This window comes from Hyperoodon ampullatus (assembly GCF_949752795.1).
Source record: "Hyperoodon ampullatus genome assembly, chromosome: 6".
Lineage (NCBI taxonomy): Eukaryota > Metazoa > Chordata > Mammalia > Artiodactyla > Ziphiidae > Hyperoodon > Hyperoodon ampullatus.
This window is the reverse complement of record NC_136919.1, coordinates 70,682,498-70,705,857: the sequence shown is the minus strand read 5'-3', so window position 1 is coordinate 70,705,857 and position 23,360 is coordinate 70,682,498. Positions and strand designations below refer to the sequence as shown.

The following is a 23,360-nucleotide window of genomic DNA, read 5'->3' as shown; positions in this document are numbered from 1 at the left end:
AGTTGGAGTCATCCTTTGAATCTTAGCTAAGCTGTCACTTCATCAAGCCTTCCCTGATTCTACTCCCACACCTGACTCTACTCCCTCACGACACCCATTACTTCAAATCCCCTTGTTAGATATTTCCATAGCACCTACTTCTCCTTTCAGTGCACTCAGCACACATTACATACTTAGGGCCTGTTTTAATAGCTTGGGCTATAAATGGAATTGCATCCCTTTTAATTTTCCAAATCCTCAAGTACCCACCTGCCTACCTCAGCAAGAAGTCCAGTGTCTCCCTCTTACAGTATGTACTTCCCCACCTCCCACAGACTGTCAGGAGGCTTGCTTAGCCCCCAAGGTCAGTGCTGCTTCAAAACAGGCAGGAAGGGCTTCCCTGGTGGCGCAGTGGTTGAGAGTCCGCCTGCCGATGCAGGGGACACGGGTTCGTGCCCCGGTCTGGGAGGATCCCACATGCCGTGGAGCGGCTGGGCCCGTGAGCCATGGCCGCTGGGCCTGTGCGTCCGGAGCCTGTGCTCTGCAACGGGAGAGACCACAACAGTGACAGGCCCGCCTACCGCCAAAAACAAAAAAACAAAAAAAACAGGCAGGAAGGTTACTGGGGAGCTAGGTCAGTTCACCAGAGGGCACTGGTTTTGAGCTGCAGCTGTTTCTACTGCTGTGCAACATCTCTTTTCCCTCTGGGTGTCTGTGTCCAGCACACAAAGGTACCCTTGCCAGTCCAAATCCCCACACAGACCAGCGTGATGCAGGATGGCAACTCTTCTGGCTCCCCTCACACGTTCTACCATTGCTCCTAAAGCAAGATTCTCATGGGCTGGTGTGGCAGAAGGGGCTTCCTGCCTTAACAGCAGCTGTGCCCAGCCAGCCTCTTCTGTGCTCAGCCTTTGTATTGAGCCTGGGACATCAGTCATAACTGCCTTATCTTGAGTTCCTCTTGGCAACATTGCTGTCCCAAACTTCTAAATCTATCAGAGTCAAATAAACAGGTCCACCCAGAAGGCTCTTTGGCTCCTAAATAGATTTACCCACCTATGTCTCAGTAACCAGCTCTGCACACCAAGGTGTATAGGGAGGCTGTTGACAGTCCATAAAGGGCTCTGTTTACCATCTCCACTTAAGAGGAACCATTCAATAGTTCACGGCTGCAGGGTGACTTGCTGGGTTCCAGAAAAGAAGTTGGCCTTCTATTATAAAAACAATGTCAAGTTCTGCTTCATCTGCTAATCTTTAAATTTCCTGAGTTCAGGGACTGTGTTTCTCTTATTCATCAGTATATGTCCAGTGTCTAAAACATTACCTGGCATATATAGACGTTTTAGAATTTTAGACATTTAACCTCCCATGTGCAGATATGTATGCTAACCTGCTCTGTACAATGTAGCCATATGTGGTTATTTAAATTAAATAAAAATTCAAGTCCCTGGTGATATTTTAAGTGCTCATATATTGTAGGTGTTCAATAGCCACATGTGGCTAGGAGCTACTCTATGGGATAGAGCAGTATTTCCAATTTCTACTGGATTCAATAAATATAATATGGTATTTCAATAAATATAATATATTTCAATAAATATGATCATTAAAAACCAAAACATATTAAAAGAATTTCTATAAAAGTTTCTAAATGTTTATACTTGATTTCTATATCTATCTCATCATAGACTGTTAACAATCAGTTCACCCACTGGTACCAGCCCATGGACCACATTTTGAGTGGCACTGCCCTAAAAGACTGAGCCAGGACTTTGCAGGGATTTAAACCAAAGGCCAAATATGCTGGCTAATGCTTGCATGAGAACCACAGAGAATGGCAGCACTGACCTCAGGCATTAGAGACCTTCACTCAATCTCCAACATTCAAGGGCAATTTTTATAGGCTAACCATTGGGCTCCTTTCAAATACAAACACTCTTTTTTTTTTTTTTTTTTTTTTTTTTGCTGTACGTGGGCCTCTCACTGTTGTGGCCTCTCCCATTGCGGAGCACAGGCTCCGGACGCGCAGGCTCAACGGCCATGGCTCACGGGCCCAACCGCTCCGCGGCATGTGGGATCTTCCCAGACCGGGGCACGAACCCGCGTCCCCTGCATCGGCAGGCGGACTCTCAACCACTGCGCCACCAGGGAAGCCCTACAAACACTCTTGGAGGAGATTTCAGTGTGGGATAGAAGCCCTCTGAGTCCAGGCCAAGGTCAGGATGGTTACGAGGGAGTTACAAAGAATCTCATGTACAGAGCAAAAGCAGAATTAGGGATGGATTGAGTTCAGGAACCCAGGCAACTGTAGGACATGGGCATCAAGCCCTGGAAGAAAATCAGAGTGGGAGGGAACATGTGAAATCAGTGGTTGAGAAAGAGATGAAACCAGGGAAACGGTGATCAGCAGCGTCCCATCATGTGAACTTGTGCTTCTGCCCCAGGAATTACTTTGAACAAGTATGTCATTTATACCTTAGAGTAAATTAATTGATCAGACCTTCTGTTTAGGGAAGACAGGAAGGAAGTGGTATTCAGGACTAAAGCAGAACAGGGAGAGATAATTTCAGAGACATTTCCTGGGCTGAATACCCAAATTAGCAGCCCCTCAGCCTCTGAGTACCTGGGGGCCAGAGGCAGACAACAGAATGGGAAGTAAGTGGGGGCCTTCTTTCTTCACAGTTTTCTCCTAAGAGTATGGTTTTTCGTCATATTCAGCCTGAGGTCTCAAACCACGGTGGGCATTTGGACTTCTATATGTGGATTTATTTGGAGTTATTTTTTGTTCTGCCATTGTTTAGCCTATAAACAGAACTATTTCCTCGTTAGTCTTCACCCATCCCTGGATTTTTTCTTTTCCAGACACAACGAAAAGATCTGTCACCACGGTAAGGAGGGCGGTGGACAGAGCTGTGAGTAATCATGATGTTTCTTTTCTTTTTCACCCCCTTTCCTCTCCCAGCATGAATTAAGAAATAACCTCTATTAATGCACCAAGGGCAACTGAATAGTTTAGGCTCGTGCAGAATCTTCCTGTTAAGTGGCATTTTTAGCCCGGTTTTCTTGCAACCCTGCGTTGTTCCATACCTTTCTTGGAGAACAAGATGGTGTCTTGTATAGCCACAGAACAACTATATAGCCTTTCGTCTGTCTGTATTCCTAAGCACCCCTAGAAAATAAGGCACAGGACATCTGGGCTCACAAAATTAGATGCACGGTTAAATGTAACAGTAAGGAGAAGATATTCAACTGTGGCATAATCAACAGCTGATGTTTTTGCAACAGTTGTTAAGCACACTGTTGGGGGCTGTGTGTCAAGGGCATTGCTGGGGATGTAGAAGTATGTCATGAGGTTGACCGGCATGGAGCTGGACTTTGTGGAAGAGAGAGGATGTGATCTGGAGGTTAGGAGAAGTAGGGTTGCTGAAATCATTCAGGCTCATTGGGTGAAAAGCTTAGACCCTGGGGAAGTGGTGTATTGGGGACCAACAGGCTTGGGTCTCATTGTAAGATGGGTATTTCTGGCTTTCTTGGGAAAGTTGCCTTTCCCTGCAATCTAGGGATCACATGGTGTGACACACAAGTTTATGAGTCATCAAAATAATGATAGGCAATTCATAGAAATTTCTAAATAACTATGTATCAGCTAGTCAGAATATTCAGAACTGTTCATTTTCAAATTCTGTTGAATATATCCCCAAAATTCCAGAGGCACCAATTGTGAAAATAACCCTAGAAAACCTTCAAATACAGGGTCTGTGTCTGGCTTATGCATCAGACATGGCAGCTTATAAGCACAAAATAAAACTTAAAAGAATGAAATGAAAAGAGGCTCCTGCACCCTCCCCGTCTCCACCACTTCCCTGAAAGCGATTCTTGAAACTACATCCTGTGACTGTATACTCATCCCCGGGCACAGCACCAGGAAAGAAATGCAGCTTAGGCCGGACTGTTACCCTGAGCTTTTCTGAATCAGCAGCAAGATTTTCTTGACTCAGAAAACTTTCAGGTCAATGCTGGCAGGCCTGATGGAAACATTCATTTCTTGAGAAACAAAAACCCTATATTCCTATAAATTGATCTGCTTGGCCTACATGTGAGTTTCCATGGGATAGGCCCAATATTTGTCTGAATTTCACGAGGTCAGAGTGTATAAGCGACTCCTTCTATGGCTCAGCATAAGGAAGAAAGCGTAGTGGAAGTCCTGAGCACAGAGGTAATAAACTCAAATGCCTACTAGGGCCAGGCAGGTGATGAAATGAGTAAACACTGTCTAGTATAACCTGATAGGGAGTGGGGGAGGGATTTCAACAAATTGGAGAGTATATTCCCTGTCAATTTAGCACTAGCCTAACATTGCCTGAGAAGATGGAAATCCAGATTTTTATATAAAAACGACCTAATTACTAAATGCTGGCTGAAAGTATTTCAAATACCAAACAAACTAAATAAAACATGCCCGTAGGCTAATTGAGCCTGTCAATGACCAGTTTTCAAGCTCTTTCCTAGAGAGAAAATATTGTCAGGAAAGAGCCTAGGATCTGAGTAATGAAGGCAGAAACACCTATTTGAAGAACTGAACGCTCAAAGGCTTGCTGCCAACCTAAATGTCTGTCCTATGGCCTGCCACATGGTCTGAATATTGCACTGTTATAAAGTGACTTCCGTGGATTAACAGTGTATCACCGTCATTTTTAACCAGTACAGCTCCTTATAAACAGAAAAATTTCACACCTTCTTTTAATGGTGTCTGAAATTCAAAATAGAGTAACTATCTTGATCAAAAATCAAGTTAAAGAAATGGGACTAATTTGCTCCTCTCCCTGACCGGCCCCCCGCCCCTCCACAATTATATATAGTCACAGTCTCTACCTTTTAACCTGGAGGAAGGGAGAGTCAGGGAGGTGAGAGAATGATGCTTCTCTCCTCTTTCTCCCTCACCCCTCCTTGGCACTTACCTGAGAATATGTGGTACAGTGTAAATAAGTCAGGACCACTTAGATATACATCATAGAAGACACACATAGGAATGTACCCGGTACTAATACTTATAATAGCAACAAATTAGAAATAATCAAATATGAATCAATAGGAGAAAAGATGAATAGGAAGACTAGACAGTAATTAAAATGAAAGCACCAAAACTAGATGTATTTTTGAGATGAATAAATCTGAACAATATAATTTGGAGAGGAAAGACAGGTACAGAAAGATACAGATAGCATATTACCAATGACAGAGAATTTAAAAACATGCAAACAACCCCTAAGTAGTGTTTATGGGAAACAGTCATGTGATATAAAAGTACAAAAATAGCATGGAAGTGATAAACATCAAATTTAACCTCAAACTGGGTAGTGGTTATACAGATGTTCATTACATTATTCTCTATATTTTATGCCTGAAATATTTATTTTTATAAAAAAAGAGGTCACAATTAAAATTCAAGACATTTAGATTTAAGTTTTTCTGTGAGCTAGCTACATAATCTTAGGTAAGATCTGCTCCCTCTCTGTGCTTCAGTTTTGTCATCTGTAAATTGAGAAAGTTGGACCAAATCCAGAAGGGCAAACAGGCCTCATGTCAGGTGTAGGGAATGCCTAGAGCAGAGATAAGGATGGTTTGGAAGACTATTTCTAGATGGAAAGTGTGGTGATTGATGAATGAATAATGTCTGCCTTGGGTGTGGGGTGGGAAAAGTCATGGTCCTTGACAATATATTTAAAAAAAACAAACAATTATGTGTTTATCTGTATTTCCATTCATCTTTGTCATGTACATACATACATGACATTATTTTGTGTTCTACATGTTTCAGTTGCATTCAGAGTTATTTTCAGATTGATCCAAGTCTTTGTAATCATGTTTAGAGCTGCATAAAATGTAGAACTTGACTGATGATCACTAGTGATGAAGTATTAAAGGAACAAATTACTCATTTTTACTTAGCATAATGTTTTATGGTTTTGTCAAGACAAATATCAATGTGTTAGATTTTCAGCTTTTTAATTTCCTCCCTAAAAAGTTGCTCATCAGTTATTAACTCTTTATTTAGAATGGATTTAATGCTTTGGATAATATCCCCTGGGAAGAAGAGGGAGCCAGACATGGAGATACTGATTTGAGAAATAGGAAGAGGCTAGGTCTGGGGCCCAGTGTTTGGACAGCCGAGAAAACTTGGTACGTGTTGTTGGGGGGGAGGGGTACTTCAGGCTTCTCCAGAGAAACAGAACCACAGAACCACTAGGAGACCAAAAAGTATGAAATCTGTAGGGCAGGCTGGCAGGCTGGGAACTCAGGTAAGAGCTGAAGGTGCAATGTTGAGTCCCAGATCTATAGGTCAGGCCAGCAGGCTGGGGACTCAGGTAGGATTTCTACATTACAGTATTGAGGCAGAATTCCTTCTTCTCTGAGAAACCTCAGTTGTTGCTCTCAGGGTCTTCAACTGTTTGAATGAGGCCCATCCACATTATGGAAGGTAATCTGCTTTATTTAAAGTCAGTGGACGGTAGGGACTTCCCTGGCGGTCCAAGTGGTTAAAGACTTCACCTTCCAATGCAGGGGGTGTGGGTTTGATCCCTTTTCAGGGAGCTAAGATCCCACATGCCTCAGGGCCAAAAAAACCAAAACATAAAAACAGAAGCAATATTGCAACAAATTCAATAAAGACCTTAAAAATGGTCCACATCAAAAAAATCTTAAAAAAAAAAAAGTCAGTTGACAGTAAATGTTAATCACATCTACAAAACACCTTCACAGCAACATCTAGACTAACATTTCACCAAACAACTGGGCACATTAGTCTAGCCAAATTGACATATAAAATTAACCATCACAGTATCAGGAGTTGAGGGGAACATTTTGCTTGGAATAAGTCAAGTTATCAGACCTCTCAGAGCCTTTAAAAATAGAAGTATGTGGCCATCTATTTTCTGGTCATTGGAGTTGTCCAAATGACCATGGCTCTGTCTAATACCTGCTCATCCATGTAGCTGCCACCCCAGATTTTCATGCAGACTAACTATTTAGGGTTTTTTGTATATTTCAGCAGGATTTTTTTCTCAGCTCACTGCCTCTCAACCTTTCAGCAACAAAAGAACATCTGTGGCATCAGACTCTGCCACTTTATGTATTTTGAAATAAAGAATATCTGAGTAGATCTAGAGGGAAAAAAAAACAACAGACTTGTAACCAAAAAATACTTGATAAAATCAAACTACAGTTTTTGGAAATTACTTCTCAGTAAAATGAAGAGATTACATGAAATAGATTTGACTTATCTAATATCTTGTTTCCTTACCAACACCCAATGAGAAATTTTAAAATGTACAGATAGCTTTGGAAAGTCCCCTTGAGTGGAGCCGGCACACTCTGTGAGGTCCGATTCTCCCTACACTGTTTTCATCATCATGCCAGTCTCCTGTCTGTAAACTAGGTCCAAACTCCTTTGCATGGCTTTTCAGGGCATCCTTCTCCCTCTCCTGTTCCCATGCCAAGCTCATTCCTACCTCTGTGCCTTTGCTCATGTTGTATCTTCTGCCTGGAATGCCCTCCCCATTCCTTCTTGCTGGCCCAAATTCAAACTTCTTGCAGGATCTATCTTAATATAGAATAATAATTAGCATTACTATTGTTATAATGCCAGACCACTGTTCTAAACACTTTAGAGGTACTAACATTTAATCCTCACAGTAGCCCTATGAGGTATATACTTACCCCCACCATCTCCAGTCTTAGAGATGAAGAGATACTTGTGCAAGGCTACATGGCTAGTAAATACAAGGTCCAGTAAATGGACCTGTGTATCCCAATCCAGAGCCCACGCCTATACGCTACACTGTACTCCCTTTCTTAATCTGTAAGACTCTCTCCCCCAACTCACCCATCTTTCTTTTTCCCTCTGCACTGTACACACAATCTATACTACTCTTAAGCATGTGGTCACAGCATTATTTTCTGGCTGCTTCCAAATGTACATATTTTATGTCTACTTAGTCAATGCAATGAAGTGAGATATTACCGTTAATGAAACTATTGGGTATTTGGTGTTTGTTTTATTGTCCATTTGTCAGTACTTCTCTTAGTTTATTCTGTGATACATTTAAAGAAGGTGACTGATACCAAATTTGGCTCACTACTAAAAAATCTTGTTTTAGTTGAGTTTGCCAGCTCAAAAAAGAATAACTTATCATGATTTCTAGAACATCTGTAGTACTTTTAGTAGGCACCTATTAATGAGAATCAGCCACAGTTAACACTTTACTATCCTACCTTTTTACCTAGTTTACCTACCTTTTTTTTGTATCAGCAAAAAAAAGGTAGGTAAACTACAGCCAGGTGTCAAATCCCCTCTTGTTTTTTGTGGGTTTTTTTTTTTTGCGGTACGCGGGCCTTTCACTGTTGTGGCCTCTCTCGTTGTGGAGCACAGGCTCCGGACGCGCAGGCTCAGTGGCCATGGCTCACGGGCCCAGCCGCTCCGCGGCACGTGGGATCTTGCCGGACCGGGGCACGAACCCGCGTCCCCTGCATCGGCAGGCGGACTCTCAACCACTGTGCCACCAGGGAAGCCCCCCCTCTTGTTTTTATAAACAAAACTTTATTGAATTTTTATTGAAACTTAACCATGCTCATTGTTTTCATATTGTCACACCCCCCGCAAATTTCACACCCCTTCCTCTGCTTCTGATGGCAGAGTTGAGTAATTGCAACAGAGACCGTATAGACCATAAAGTTTAAATTTTTTATAATCTGGCCCTTTACAGAAAAAGTTTGCTGACCCCTGACCTAGAGGCTTTTCCAGGCTTTGCGCCTCCTCCCACCTCGATGTACGTTTTCCTGTACTAAGCGACCTAAGGCCACCCCCACTCTTACCTCAACTTCATGAAGTCTGAAGACAGAGCCCACCAGGAAGTGCTTAGGCCCAGCCAGCTCGGGGGTGTCACTCTCCCACACGCATTCTCTGTCACCCCAGCTCTGCCTCACCCCCAAAACCACCCCTGTGGGGACAGTGTTAGGTTCCAGGCTTTCCAGGAGCCATCCTGGGCCCTCACATTCTTACTCAGCATCACCTCGGGAGATGAAGTCTTGGGACTTGCTCTGAGCATGTCCTTTGGACATACTTCATTTTTAAAATTTTAATTTTAATTTATTTTTATTTAAGTATAGTTGATTTACATTATTGTGTTAGTTTCAGTTGTACAGCAAAGTGATTCAGTAATACATATATATATACTTTTTCAGATTCTTTTCTATTATAGGTTATTACAAGATATTGAATATAGTTCCCTGTGCTATACAGTAAATCCTTGTTGTTTATCTATTTTATACATAGCAGTGTGTATCTGTTAATCCTGTACTCCTAATTTATCCCTCCCTCCTGCCCCTTTGGTAACCATAAGTTTGTTTTCTATGTCTGTGAGTCTGTTTCTGTTTTGTAAATAAGTTCTTTTGTATTATTCTTTTTAGATTCCACATATAAGTGATATAATATGATATTTGTCTTTGTCTGACTTACTTCACTAAGTAAAATAATCTCTAGGTCCATCCATGTTGCTGCAAATGACAATATTTCATTCTTTTTATGGCTGAGTAATAGTCCATTGTGTGTGTGTGTGTGTATATATATATATATATACACATACCACATCTTTTTAATCCATTCATCTATTGATGGACACTTAGGTTGCTTCCATGTCTTGGCTATTGTAAATAGTGTTGCTGTGAACATTGGGGTGCATGTTGCACATACTTCTGGCAAGACTTTTATCTCTTGCTCTTGTGTACATACTAGGATTGCACTTCTCTGCGATTAATTAGTAGCCAAGTGTGGTCATGTGACTTGCTTTGGTCAACTAAATGTAAGCAAAAGTGATCTTTTTTACTTTGGGGTAGAAGATATAATAGGTAGTGTGTGCCTTGCCATATTTTCTTTTTCCATCTGCAACATTCAAGGTAGTGATTGCTACAGCAGCCTGGGTTTCTGAGTAACTACAAATAACAGGGCCCCCTGCTGACCCTCACTGGACATGGAGCATGAGCAAGAATATATCTTTGTTTATTATATTGAGATTTAAGAGTTGTTTGTTCCTGCAGCATAATTTAGTCTATCTTGACTGATACAACAGGGAAACAATAGACCATTTGTTACCATTTAACATCCTGTTTCTGAGAAATAATAATATGGAAAAATGCTTTCTATATTAAAAAAAAAGTAAGGTATAAAAATTTACTCACCATATAATTAATGCTCTATTTAAAAAATGTTTTAAATATACCCACCACACCCCCTTTCTCCCAAAAAAGTTAAGTAAAAACATTAAAATGTCCATGATCATTGTCTTTATGTTCTGGAACCTTGTATTGTTTTCTTCTTTTATGTTTCCTGAATTTTCTTTGTACTTTAGTACATTTTTAAATATCCCAATATCACTTTTAAGTACCCAGGGGTGCCTATTAGATAAAGAAAGATGCTTTCTGAAGCCCTTTTAACCGTCCCGCACTCACCTCTCTGTATCTCAGTAGTCACATGCATTATATAGGGCTCTTCACTGGGTCCTCATCAACTTGAGGGAGAGAAATGCTATACCCCCCTTTCAAGGACACACACCAATGTCTTTGTTTCCTTTCAGAGATTCTTTGCTCAGCCAAGCTAGAAGGGATGGATACATGCTCCAAGCATGTAAGAGATGAGGTGATTTGCACAAGGTCATCTTATAACTTAGTGATGGAACTGGAGTCAGACTTCAGGCTTCCTGAGTCCTCGTCTGTGGCACACTGCCCTTTCCATTTGTGGAAGTTCTTCTTGCAGCTAACTTTACTCACTTGCGATGCTGTTCAGGCCCACGGCTTCTTGCAGTTATGCAGGCAACCAAGCTGTCAAGCAGTATAACTTGAGGAGTGGATTCTGATACCATAGATATGTATCATGCTTCCTTAAAAAAAAAAAAAGAGTTATTCTAGTCATCAAACCATGCTTTCTTAGAGCTTCCAGACCATGTAGCCTGACTTCTCCACTTTAGAGATGGTGAGACTGGGGCTAAGGGATGTTAAGTGACTTTCTTGATGAAATAATGACAAAAAATAAATAAATAAAAGATCTTGTGATCCCCAGTATAACACTATTTATTCATTCATTCATTCATTCGCTCTAAAACATGTATTGTGTCTGCTATTTGAAAGACTCTGTGTCAGGTAGGCCATGTGAGAATTATAAGGATGAATTAAGCACATGAGTCATCCAAGCGTCTTACAATGAAGTATTGGAGATGAGGTACTCAAAACCCTGTTCTCATTGCCATAGTTTGGGTTAAAATTAAAATAAAAGAGGCCAGCTTTCTATATACCCCCTAGTCATTGATCCAATCTCTACATTTTGTTTTATTTTGTTTTTTTACTTGAGTCTCTTGTCTTCCCCCTAAGAACTTCCACCTGAGAATTGACCACAACCTTGGCATTCCATCATGGCACCATGAATGTGTCTCCTTTCCCCCTTCCTACTCCAGTGGTTCCCAATCTTTTTTTATAAGCCTTTAAAAAGGAGATATTAGAAAGAAAACCTATATATACTGAGTAGGAAAAGTTTGAGTCGTCTTCCTATGTTCCTCCTTTACTCTCACACTACTATCACACTCAAACACATCTGACACCAGATGTGTGGAGGTTTTCCCCACACCAAGCAATTCTCTGCCTCACCAGGTGAGTGTCCTACAATTTAACTCAATTCTGACACTATCTACCTGGTGATAGCATGAGATCCCACAGCTTAAGGGCTCAGTCCCACAAGACTGCCCCCACCCTACTTCAGATGCCAATCATGAATTCAGGTTGTCACCTGTACTTCTGACCAATCAGCTATAAATCTGAGATTCTCATGCCCTTCTCCTTGGGTTCAACTAATTTGCTAGAGCCATTCACAGAGCTCAGGAAAATTGGTTACCTAGGTTTACCAGTTCATTACAAAAGGATATGATAAAGCATACAGATGAACATCCAGGTGGAAGAAATGTGTAGGGCAAAGTACTTGGGAAGGGACACACACAGCTTCCATGCTCTCTCCACGTGCCACTCTCCCAGCCCCTCCACATGTTCACCAATACAGAAACTCTTCAAAACCCTTCCTTTGGGGATTTTTAATGGCATGATGAATCATTAACTCCATTTTTAGCCCCTCTCCCCTCTCTGCAGAATAGGGGGTGGCGCTGAAAATTCCAAACTTCTAATTATGGCTTGGTCTTTCTGGTGACCAGCACCCATCCAGCAGCCCACCAAGAGTCACCTCACTAGACCAAAAGACACTGCTACCACCCAGGAAAGTCCAAGGGATTTAGGAGCTCTGTATCAGGAACCAGGACCAAATATTAGAAGAAAAGATGCTCTGAGTGCTCTTACCACTTAGGAAATTACAAAGGTTTTAGGAACTCTGTGCCAGGAATTGGGGGCCGAGACCAATGTATATATTTTCTATTATCTCACAAAAGTAGGTTAAGACAGTGGCAGAATTGGGATAGAGGATATAAAGACGCTTCCATAGGTCCCTGCAAAGACTTCTAAGGTACCTTGTGCTTCTTGGAACATATTTGGAAAATCATGTAATAGAAGTGATCTTCTATGATCACTTTATTCTAAAGCCCACCTTATTTTTTGCGGTACGCAGGCCTCTCACTGCTGCGGCCTCTCCCGCTGCGGAGCACAGGCTCCTGATGCGCAGGCTCAGCGGCCATGGCCCACGGGCCCAGCCGCTCCGCGGCATGTGGGATCTTCCCGGACCGGGGCACGAACCCATGTCCCCTGCATCGGCAGGCAGACTCTCAACCACTGCGCCACCAGGGAAGCCCCTAAAGCCCACCTTATTTATCTAGCCACAGAATCCCCAGAAATGCCCACCCCACATCATGCTTCCTTTCCACACAGAGCACAGCTGTCCCAGGGAGGGAGAAGGGGCTGGAGGCATCAGGAATAGCCTCACTCACAGAAGTCTCTGTGTTTTTTATGGTTCTCTGTGGCTTTCAAGAGGTACACATAATGCACGAAAATTCAGAGATGGGGGAAAAATATCACTTTGGGCTGGGGATAATCAGGGAGGAGGAAAGGTTTCATGGAGGAGGTGACAGTTGAGCCAGGCAGAAAGAGAAATAGCAGACTATTCTAGATAGAGGGGACATGGGAGGGAAGGCAGAGAGACCGGAAGACATGAAGCATCTGAAGGAAAAGGCATGTGATCTCATTTGGCAAGAGCCAGGTGTGGGATAAGGGGAAAGATTGTTGGGGGCCATATCGTGAGCCATGAATTCTAGGCAAAGGAGATTAGATTTTACTCACCAGGCGTGGGTGCCTTGGTCAGGTCTCAGCAGGAGACAGAGGGCACATACAGAGGTGGGTAACTGAGGCAAGTTTACAAGTTTTTACTCTTTACAAAGACATGAGCAGGATGAGGGGAAACCAGTGAGGGATGTTGGACATCCTGAGACTAGCAAGAGCAGGGACCAGTGACTGAGCCTCAGCCTGAAGGGGAAAGGGGAGGGAGAGTTACCAAAACACTGGTGAGAACAGCAATGGGAAAGGGTTGCCCACTGGAGCTGTGGGCTTTAACGGAGGAATAAAACTGACCTGCAAACTGCCCAGAAGGTGGCTGAGAAAGAGATACTCCAACCTCACCCTCCTATCCCCGATGCAATCTCCTTTCTCCCCTGAACTGAGGGAATGGAAACCAGAGGAAAGAAAGGCCAGTGGTGCAATCTTGGGGTATGAACAGGACAGAGCAGGGTGGAGAGAGCATCTGCAGGAACAAACAGAAATATCTGACACAATCGGAATTCTAAAATGCCTGAATAGGGAAGCCCCAAGAACTTTGCTCCAGTATTTGAGCTGACTACAGCCCAGAGTACGGAGGAGAGAAGCCTCTTGCCACAGGTCTGGAGAGAAAAGCTGAAGATTTGGACTAGGGCAATGGTCGAGGGGGTGGAAAGAAAGATTTAAGCCATGCTGCCTTTTGAGCGTTGTTTTCTAACTCCAGTTTTCTCACTCCAATCTGATTTTGAGAGGTTATGTATTTTCTAGTCAGAAAAACGGTTTTCCTATTTGTTGACTTTTCTCCCCAGATTTGAATCTGTGGCCTGATGAGCTGGAGTGACCTGATGGGACATCCTCAAGAAACTTCTAGACTCTGAACAAGAATCCCTTGGCCTGCAGAGCTTGTTGTGTGCACTTTTCAAATGCCTTTGTGTGAGCCAGCACTTTAATCTGGAGACTGCAGCAAGACTAGGCAGCACCTGCCAAGGTGTACTTACGGAAGTCAGGCAGCCACCCCTCCACTGATCTGGGCTCTCACTCCTGCAGCCCATGGGTCCAATCACACACTACTGCAGTTTAGAAAAAGACCACACTGGTTGCTGGACCCCAGTGAGTGTCCTCAGGCTCTTTGTTGCTCCTGGATGGGAAACAAAAGGAATTATTTCCCCCTAAGTTTCCAAAGTGATTTCCAGAAGCAGAGACCAGTGGAAATTTCCAGTTACAGAAGTAGACAGATTGCCAGTAGAGTTACTTTTATCTGTAGTTTCCTCTGGCTACTGGACAAGCCTATTGAGACTGCGAGCTCACAGACAGGGCTTTATACAAAGTCAAGCCATAATTGACACATTTTGTGGCTTACAGGAATCTTGAAAGCATCTGAGTTGTTCTAGTGAAGTATTTAAGCATTTAAGTACACAGAGTGGTCAACTACAAATTGTGGAAAAAAGCCATTGAGTATTATTTGTGAGGTCTGAATCACAAAGCATTGGTTTTAACCTGTAATGGCACCATATTGAATGGTGCTTTTTTTTAAAACTACATCCTTCCTTCAAAAAATTCTGTCTCCTTAACCTCAGAAGCCAATGATACACATTTTAATTTTTGGCATGCTAATATGCTACTTCTGCAAAGATTTCAGATGAGTAGCCATGATGGTCAAAGCCCCAGACTAAGTCTCCTTTCCTAGCCCTCTATATGAGTTTAAACTTAACCTTTCAGTGGCTCTGTTTCTAGGTCTGTGATACGGTGATACTCACTAGCTGAGGCCTTTGATGGTCAGCACTAGAAATCCTGTGAGATCCCCTTATGGGTGTGTCAAGGAGGAGGGTAACTGGACGTGGTGACATCAGGCTAATCATGTTAAATTTGGTCTTTGTGCTGGGACCACAAAGCTCAGGACCTTAGTTGACCCCTAAACTATCCAAATGTAAACATTATCAAGCATGACAGATGGATGAGTGGGCCTGAAGCAAACTCTTTAACTGGTGTACAGACTAAGAATAATTTTAGGTTTATGGGAATGAAGGGGTGTGAAAGTGAGTAACACACAAATAGTATAACATCTCAGTTTCTTCTGTAGACATCAAAGAATGCCGTTGAAGAATAAAACTCAATTGTTTATTCTTCAACGTGTTCTGATGTCCTACTTTTGGCTAAGTCATTTCCTCAGGGCCCATCCAGGTCAGTAGGTTTAATGTTCCATCAGGCCAGTTGGCTCCCATAGGTTTAAAAGCCTTTGAGGCACACTCAGATGCCCTCTTCAGAAGGGCAGGTCCCATGGTTTGGTCTGGGGTCCCTGCTGGAGAAGCAGCACCTCCTAAGGCTGCAAAGATCAGAGCAGGCAGACAAGGCCTTCTCCCTGAAGAAGCAAGTCTCTACATGCTGAGCCCCACCTCCCCACAGATATGTGGCTGGCATGCTGCATCCTTGGGTGGTAATATTTAACTCTATTAGGAACCTGATGGCATAATGGTTTCCATCAAAATACCACCATCTTTAGTCCTAGATTGGGGCTATTTTCTGAAATACCAAATAGGGTCAGGGCTGCCTACCTCCAATATTCCAAAATTCAGGGTTCTTTGGGGAAGAAGACCATTAGGCATGTGTCCTAGTGAGAGGAACGTTCTACACTACAGCCTACAGTCATAACGTCTAACATTTACCAAGTACTTAATAGATGCCCAATATTGTTTAGCGTTTTATACATGTCATTGGAATGCGTTCTCTCAAAACCCTCTGAAAAAGGCACTATTTATGTCTCCATTTTAAAGAAGGAAACTGAGGCACAGAGAGGTTAAGAAATTTGGTTAAGGCTGCCTGTTTAGTTTGGAAGGGATAGAGTTAGGGCAATGAAACCATATTCATTATACCCCACCATGTGTCCTGATTTCCTACCCAGTGGGACTTTAAGGTGGGATTTTACTGGTTACATACACCATGTGGTCTTTTTTTGCTGGCCTAGGATTAATTTCACTCTTACTTTTTCCAAAGAGGCACTACAGGAGGGTGGATGGAGGAGAGGCTCTGACATGAGAGATTCCAAGCCCAACTCAACTATATATGAATTATACAACTTTGCATGTATCATTTGATCTCTCTAACCATCTGTTTCCTTATCTAAAAGATGAATACAGGGCTTCCCTGGTGGCACAGTGGTTGAGAGTCCGCCTGCCGATGCAGGGGACATGGGTTCGTGCCCCGGTCCGGGAAGATCCCACATGCCGCGGAGCGGCTGGGCCCATGAGCCATGGCCGCTGAGCCTGTGCGTCCGGAGCCTGTGCTCTGCAACGGGAGAGGCCACAACAATGAGAGGCTCACGTACCGCAAAAAAATAAATAAATAAAAGATGAATACAGTCGTCCCTCGGTATCTGCATGGGATTGGCTCCAGGACCCCCTCAGATACCAAGTCTGTAGATGTTCAAGTCCCTTATATAAAATAGTGCTGTATTTTTGTATACCTATGCACATCCTCCCACATATTTTAAATCATCTCCAGATTACTTATAATACCCAATGAATGTAAATGCTTAAGCGAATAGCTGTAAATACAAAGTAAATGCTATGTAATAGTTGCTGGTACACGGCAAATTCAGGTTATGCTTTTTGGAACTTCCTTCAATTTTTTTTTCTAATATTTTCAGTCCTCAGTTGGTTGACTTCCTAGATGTGGAACCTGTGGATATGAGGGGCCAGCTGTAATATAAGACAGGTAGTTAACATCTTCCTTTATCAGGCACTTAGCTTATACAGCACATGGTAAATACCTGTTAAATAACAAGTATCATCGGTAATCCCTGATGTACCAGCCACTATTTCTTGCCAAACAGACAGTGTCCTGACACTATTAAGCTAATCTGTCTGCAGGATATTTCTCCCGAATCCTAGCCCTAAGGGAGAAGTGAGTTATGCTCCAAGGATTTCCAGCCAAGGGGTTTTGTGTCCCCAGGCTCTTCTGTACATGCCGAATTCTCCAGCTAAGTCAGAGGGCTCACCAGTCTGGCTTGTGTTGTCCCCTTCACCTGGAACATCTCCTTTCTGGGACCTCAATTCTCCCTTGCAAAACCCTATCCATCCGTCAGATGCCAGCTCTACCAGTGAGTATTTTCTGTTTTTCTCCAGTTGAATATGAGCTGTCTTTACTTTGGGCAGAGCAGTGTTTTCTTTGTCCCTCTCTAAAGCAGTTATCTTTTTCAGTTTTGAATCATGAGGATTTGAGCACATTTTATATCTTCCCCTTAGACTATAAGCTCCTGGAGGGCAAGGAGAGAGTGAGATTTTGTCATTCCTGCAGCATCTTTTATGTGATAGATGCCTCATGCATGATTGGCTCTGAGACTCGTTATAATATTAGAGAAAATGGCTGCACTTAACATTCTTACTTATTATGACCTTACTATGATTGGCTGAAAAGTATATGATGGCAATCCTCAAAACAAAAGAGCTAGATGAGTTCTAAGTCTTTTTTTGAAAAAGTACCTTTTACAAAGAAAGCAAAAATAGCATTTGGGAGAGTTTGAGGAATTGAGAAAGATCAAACAAACAAAAATCACCTATGATCTCATCATCCAAGCACAAGTATTTTCATTTTTGTTGTTGGCATTTGCTCTTTGTCCAGACATGTACATAATTTTGGCTATTGTTGTTAGCATGTCATTTTCTGTCCTTTTTTTCAAATTTGTCACTGTGTATAAGTTCACAGCTATGTTGCTGACTAGTCTTCCTAATTATCATTTTTAATGGCTGCATGGCTTACAGATCCATGATGAACTGGAACTGGGCCCAAGCTCCGCTTATCACCTGATCACTCTAAACCCCTATTTTGACCACTGGATCACAGTGGTATTTGGAGTTCCTAAGAATTAGTGTCATTTCAGAGCAGTGTTTTGGAATTCCTGAAAAGTTTGGGTATTTCCATTTCCCCCAGTGCACAGACACCTTAGTAAATGACTTTACATTCCTTTGGGGATGGCTTGGAGGAAGATCTATGGCAATTATTTGCGACGTTGTTACACGGTCCTTTCTTAAGGGGTCCAATTCTCTTCATCCAGGAGCTTCAGATCTGTGAACTGGTAGGGTCTGGGAATTGGGGAAGAAGCTATGATTCTCAGTTCTAATAATTCAAGTCAGATTTCTATCATATAGATCAAGTAGTGCTTTGGTAGGTCAGCCACCTACGTCTTAGCCCCCCCCCACCAAAGATTCCTGTGAGTAAAGAATTCTGATTGCCACTCTGGGATCCCATCATCTCCATTGAAATCAGGAAGCCCATCTCAGGGGCAGCATTACCCAACATCAACCTCAGCCTACAGAAAACAGCTACCTGCTGGGGCTCCGTCACTGATGCATTTCTCAATGCTTTAGTGAAGGAAACATTCCTTGGACCCTCTCAAGATGAGGAAAGACACTCAGGTTACACATGATAAATTACTCCATTATTCCTATCTCCCTAAGCCTTTAGAATCCTTCCTGAACATTATTCCAGAGAAATTCTATCAAGTCAACATCATTGAATATATTGCTGATCACAGGTTTCAGCCAGCCAACCAAGCAAACACAGCCACTCCCATCTGCTCAAACTCATACATTTGTTTCACCTAGCTTTTGCTGTATAACAAAACTTAGTGGCTTATTTTTATCACTTATGCTTTTATGATTTTGTAGGTTAGCAATTTGGGCTGGGCTCAGCTGGGGCACTTCTTCTTTACATGTTGTCAGCTGGGCTCACTCATGCGTCTGCAGTCAGTCTGGCAGTTTGACAGATTGGCTCTAGGATGCTGGTCTGAGCTGACCTTACATGTCTTGGAGTTGGTGCTGGTTAATTGGGCCATGCATCTCCAGCAGGTTAGTCGAGGTTTCTTCAACATGGAAGCTGGTCCAAAACAGGAAAAAAGAGGCAAGCCCCAACATGCAAGGGCTTTTCAGGTTTCTGTTTGCATCATATTTGCTAAGGTCTCATTGGCCAAAACAAGTCAAACATCCATGCCAAAAAATTGGGGTGGGCATGATATACAGAGTGGTATGATATACAGAGGGCATGAGGGCATGATATACAGAGTGGCATGATTCTCTGGGGGCTATTGTTGTAACGATTTACCATAGCATTAAGTCCAAAAATCTATAGAAAGTGCATTATATCAGGGCTACCTAAATTTGGCCCCAAGCCAATGTTATATTCTGTTCTCCTTGGCCTGATACCTTAGAATCCATCCTCTGTTGTATTAGATAGGTTTCTTCTGATATAAATTTAACAAAATCATGTTATTCTTTTGGAGTATAAGCTTTTTCCTCCTGAACAAGACTCTGCCCTTCTCCCCCTGAATCTGCTGGGATCTGACTCTAGGCCATGAGAGTTGGGAGCAAAAGAGTTTAAAATGAATAGGGATCTCCATGCAAGACAACTGCCTCATATATGGTCATTACAGGTTTTCAAGCAAAGGAAGGCTAGTGTCATCAAATAGGAAATGAGAGGCTCATTCCACTATCAAGGGAAGCTCAGGGATACATGGGGTATTCAAGATTCTCAGCTTCATCCAAGTCCACTCAAATGTTTCCGTTCCTACTCTCACAGTCCTATCCCTTCCAAAATACTGCCTAAACTTTGACATGTAAGATTTGGCCAGTCTGTGGATGCTTGGTTTGTGTCTGATTTTTTTAGACATGTCTGTCCTTTATGTAGAGGGAATAAGAGATACTCTTAGGGGCAAGCTTAGGAGCCCTCTGATGCTCTGAAGATGATTTGAGCTGAAAGATCTGCGCTTGTTATTTTCTTCCTGCAAGCACCATAGCACAGTCAGAAGTAGCCATCTCACCTTACATTCCTTACACTCTTCTTCACAGCCATAATGATCACACGCAGCAGTTATTGATCTCCAAAAGCCAGCCTCCCAGTGGCCCTCAAACCTGGGAAGAATAGAAGATAATTTAATAAATCATGATGCCATTACATGCCATAAATTACCACTTCCCATTTTCCATTGGTGAAGAGCTCAGCTCTCAGTTCAAAGTGAATCAGTCCAGAATCCTGGTTTGAAAGTCTGTTTCCTAGGACCACTCCTAGTATCAAATACTGTATCAGCCAGGGCTCAATAAGGAAAATAGGGTGTACTTAATATAAGGAATTGGTTGTAAAAATATTAGAAAGCAGAAAGAGCAAAAAGTGATACCAAAGAAACCCAAATGTTAGAACTGCAGAGAACAGCTACCTTTCTGCTGTCTGCTGCTACAGACACATTCAGGAACTGGAAATAAGAGGGAATTCTCCTCCTCCCACATTCCAGTCTCCTAGGATTTCCCATTTATTGAACAGGAAGCCAGCTGGCAAAGAAGGCTGATAAATGAGGTTTACTGAATCAAAGCCCAGAACAGAGTAGAGGAAGGTAGGCTTGGAACTAAGAACAGGAGGTAAATAAACAACCTGTTCCTGAATCAGAACTTATCTGGGTAATGGAGGTGTATTCCTTGAGAGAGGAAAATACAGAGATGATGAATTCCAATTAGACTGTAGCACAAGGAACTTTCTTAAACTTTGTGGCATCTCACCATGTAACAAGGGCCTATTATATATTTCTTGATTAATTGAAAAGGAAATAGCAACTGGGAACTGCTTTGGCCATGAGTTTTGGACAAAATTATTTTTAAATGCACTTTGTAGAAGAATTTATATCAGTTGTACCATTTGGTTACAAGTGAAAGAAAACCTGATGCAAACTGGCTTAAATTAAAAAGCAGAATGTGTCAGCTTATGTTAACTGAAGAGCCAAAGGTGCAGCTGGGCACAGGGGTCTAACAATGTCTTCAGGATCCAGGTTCTTTCCCCAGTCTCTTCACACTGTTTCCTTTTTTGTTGACTCTACTTTCAAAAAACGTTTCCCTTCATAATCGCAAGTTGGTTGCAGTAGTTACTAAACCTTCCATGTTCAAATCCACAAGAAAAAAAAAGCCATTTTTTCCAGCATTCACAGAAAATTCAAATATTAACTCTGGACAAGTTTATGTCATATACCCTCTCCTAAACCAGTCACTGGAAGGACAAAAAAGAATATGTGAGTGATGTCTTAAGTCTGGAGCTCCACTCAGTACATATGAACTGAAAGTAGGGAATGCAATATGTCCCCAAATTAGGAATGGCTGCTGGAGAGGAAACATCAATGTCCACTATCAAAGCCATTTATTTAATTAGTCAACAATTGATGAGCTCTTACTATCCACAAGGCTCTGGGGATTTAAGATGGCTAAATCATGGTCTTTATCTTCAAGGAGTTCACCACTATGCTGAGAAGACAAAGATGAATGTAACCCTGGTGTCTGCTAGATGTTGGGACAGATGCATAAGAATCCTAGTGATGTCCTTTGTGCTGAGATGCTGGAGTGCCCAAATATATCTGTGGGCTTTTCCTGGAATGTATAGCATAAGATGTCAGAAGCCTATTCTAAGAAAAGTGTTACTATCATATAAGACCTTTGAGGAAAAATACTTCCAAAACATCACATTTTCAGAAGTTGATCATCCTGCCTTTCCTGATGATATACTTCCTACATATATGGGATTTAGATGTGTTAAAATGCTGGGAAGGGTTTGGACTATATGTTCCTCCTTGGGTTGAGCTTGAAACATTAGATTAACCATATCATGGTGCCACTGGCCATCATGAGGTTAATTGTTGATCATTATAGATAACTTTCAAGCCATGTGCCAGACATTGTTCTATTTGCTTTACACGTATTACCTCAGTTAAACTTCACAATTCAATGAAATAGAGACAATTAATGTCTCTATTTTACCCGCAAGCAAACTAAAGCCCAGTGAAATTAAACAAATTGCTCATGTCACATAGCAGAGCAAGATCTTAAGATTCTGTAAGCCAGCCATGGTCCTAGACCTGTAACACAGTCAAGCTCTCATCATATGGTATTTTGTAATTACATATGTGTTTGGTTTCCTCCAAAAGCCTGCATCGTACCTAGGAACAGGAACTGGATTTTTATTCATTTATGTAGTCCCAGAACCCAATACAATATTGGCACATAGAAGATACTTAACAAATACTGTGGAATTGAGTTGAAGGCACATGCATGGAGTCTAGGAAAGAGAGGCCAATGTGGAAAAGTGTGATGGTGAATCCCAAGCACATCCAGCGGAAAGGGGTCCCTGTCCCTCCAGCACATGCATTGCTGCCACCTGTCTGGTCTATCCCTCCAGTGGTGATGGATGCATCCGATTCACATAGCTTGATGACATCAGCCATTAAAATCATCCCAGCCACCATCCCCCCTTCCTACCCCATCTTGATTCTCTGGTTACTGAGCAAACTGATTATAATTTGACTTTTCATATAGATTCTCTACGGGAATAGAATGTTCTGAAGCAATTTCTGATCTGCACATTAATAGTATTTCTTATTATAGAAAAGTCCTAGGAATTTGGTTAGCATGATCCAGTTTTTTAGTCTGATTCTGAGTGTACTGACAAAATCAGTTTTCTGGACCTTCAAGGTAAGACCTTGGTGATGCCAATAAGAAATTTTTTTCTGTAAGGATGCTTATGGTGGTCATCAGCTGCATCTTGTCTATAACTGTGTATTCTCAAAAGCAGGCTCCACTTAGGAGAAGCAAACTCAAAGACAGCAGCATGTTTTCTGCTCATTTCCGTTTGTTCTATAAAAATAGAATTCCATTTTAAAGCAGAACAGCTGCAAGAAGTACAGAGGAAGCAACTAATGCCTGAAATTTTGTGTTGTGCAGATTGAAGTGGAATATAATCAGGCTGCTTGGTCAAATCAGGCAACATGCCAGTGTCTCAGTTTTCCTTGCTTTAAAATTCAAAAAATGAAAGGCTCAACTTACAGGTCATTTAAAATTTAAATCAAAACAAAACTTAAGTGGGCCTTTTAAATCATTACATTGGCAAAAGCTTTTTAAAATTATAACGCATAATGCTCCAGAGCACGTTAAATTGATAGTCTCATAAGTTGTTAGTGGTTATATAAATCAGTACAATGTTTTTTGGAAGTTGATTTGTCTATAGAACAGAGGTCTTACAGTTTGTCATACCATTTGTTCGAGGAATTCTACAGTATGTAAATCTACTCTAAT

At 42.0% G+C, this 23,360-nt stretch overlaps 1 protein-coding gene across 1 annotated transcript in view; it reads left to right on the top strand.

The window, feature by feature from the left end:
- The window catches only part of PDCD1LG2 (programmed cell death 1 ligand 2), a gene marked incomplete at both ends in the record, with an annotated part of 86,048 nt that overhangs the window by 35,712 nt on the left and 26,976 nt on the right, over positions 1-23,360 (top strand). The window contains one exon of the mRNA XM_079706443.1: positions 2,842-2,891. Within this exon, the coding sequence (XP_079562569.1) occupies positions 2,842-2,891 (50 nt within the window). The remainder of the gene's footprint in view (positions 1-2,841; positions 2,892-23,360) is intronic.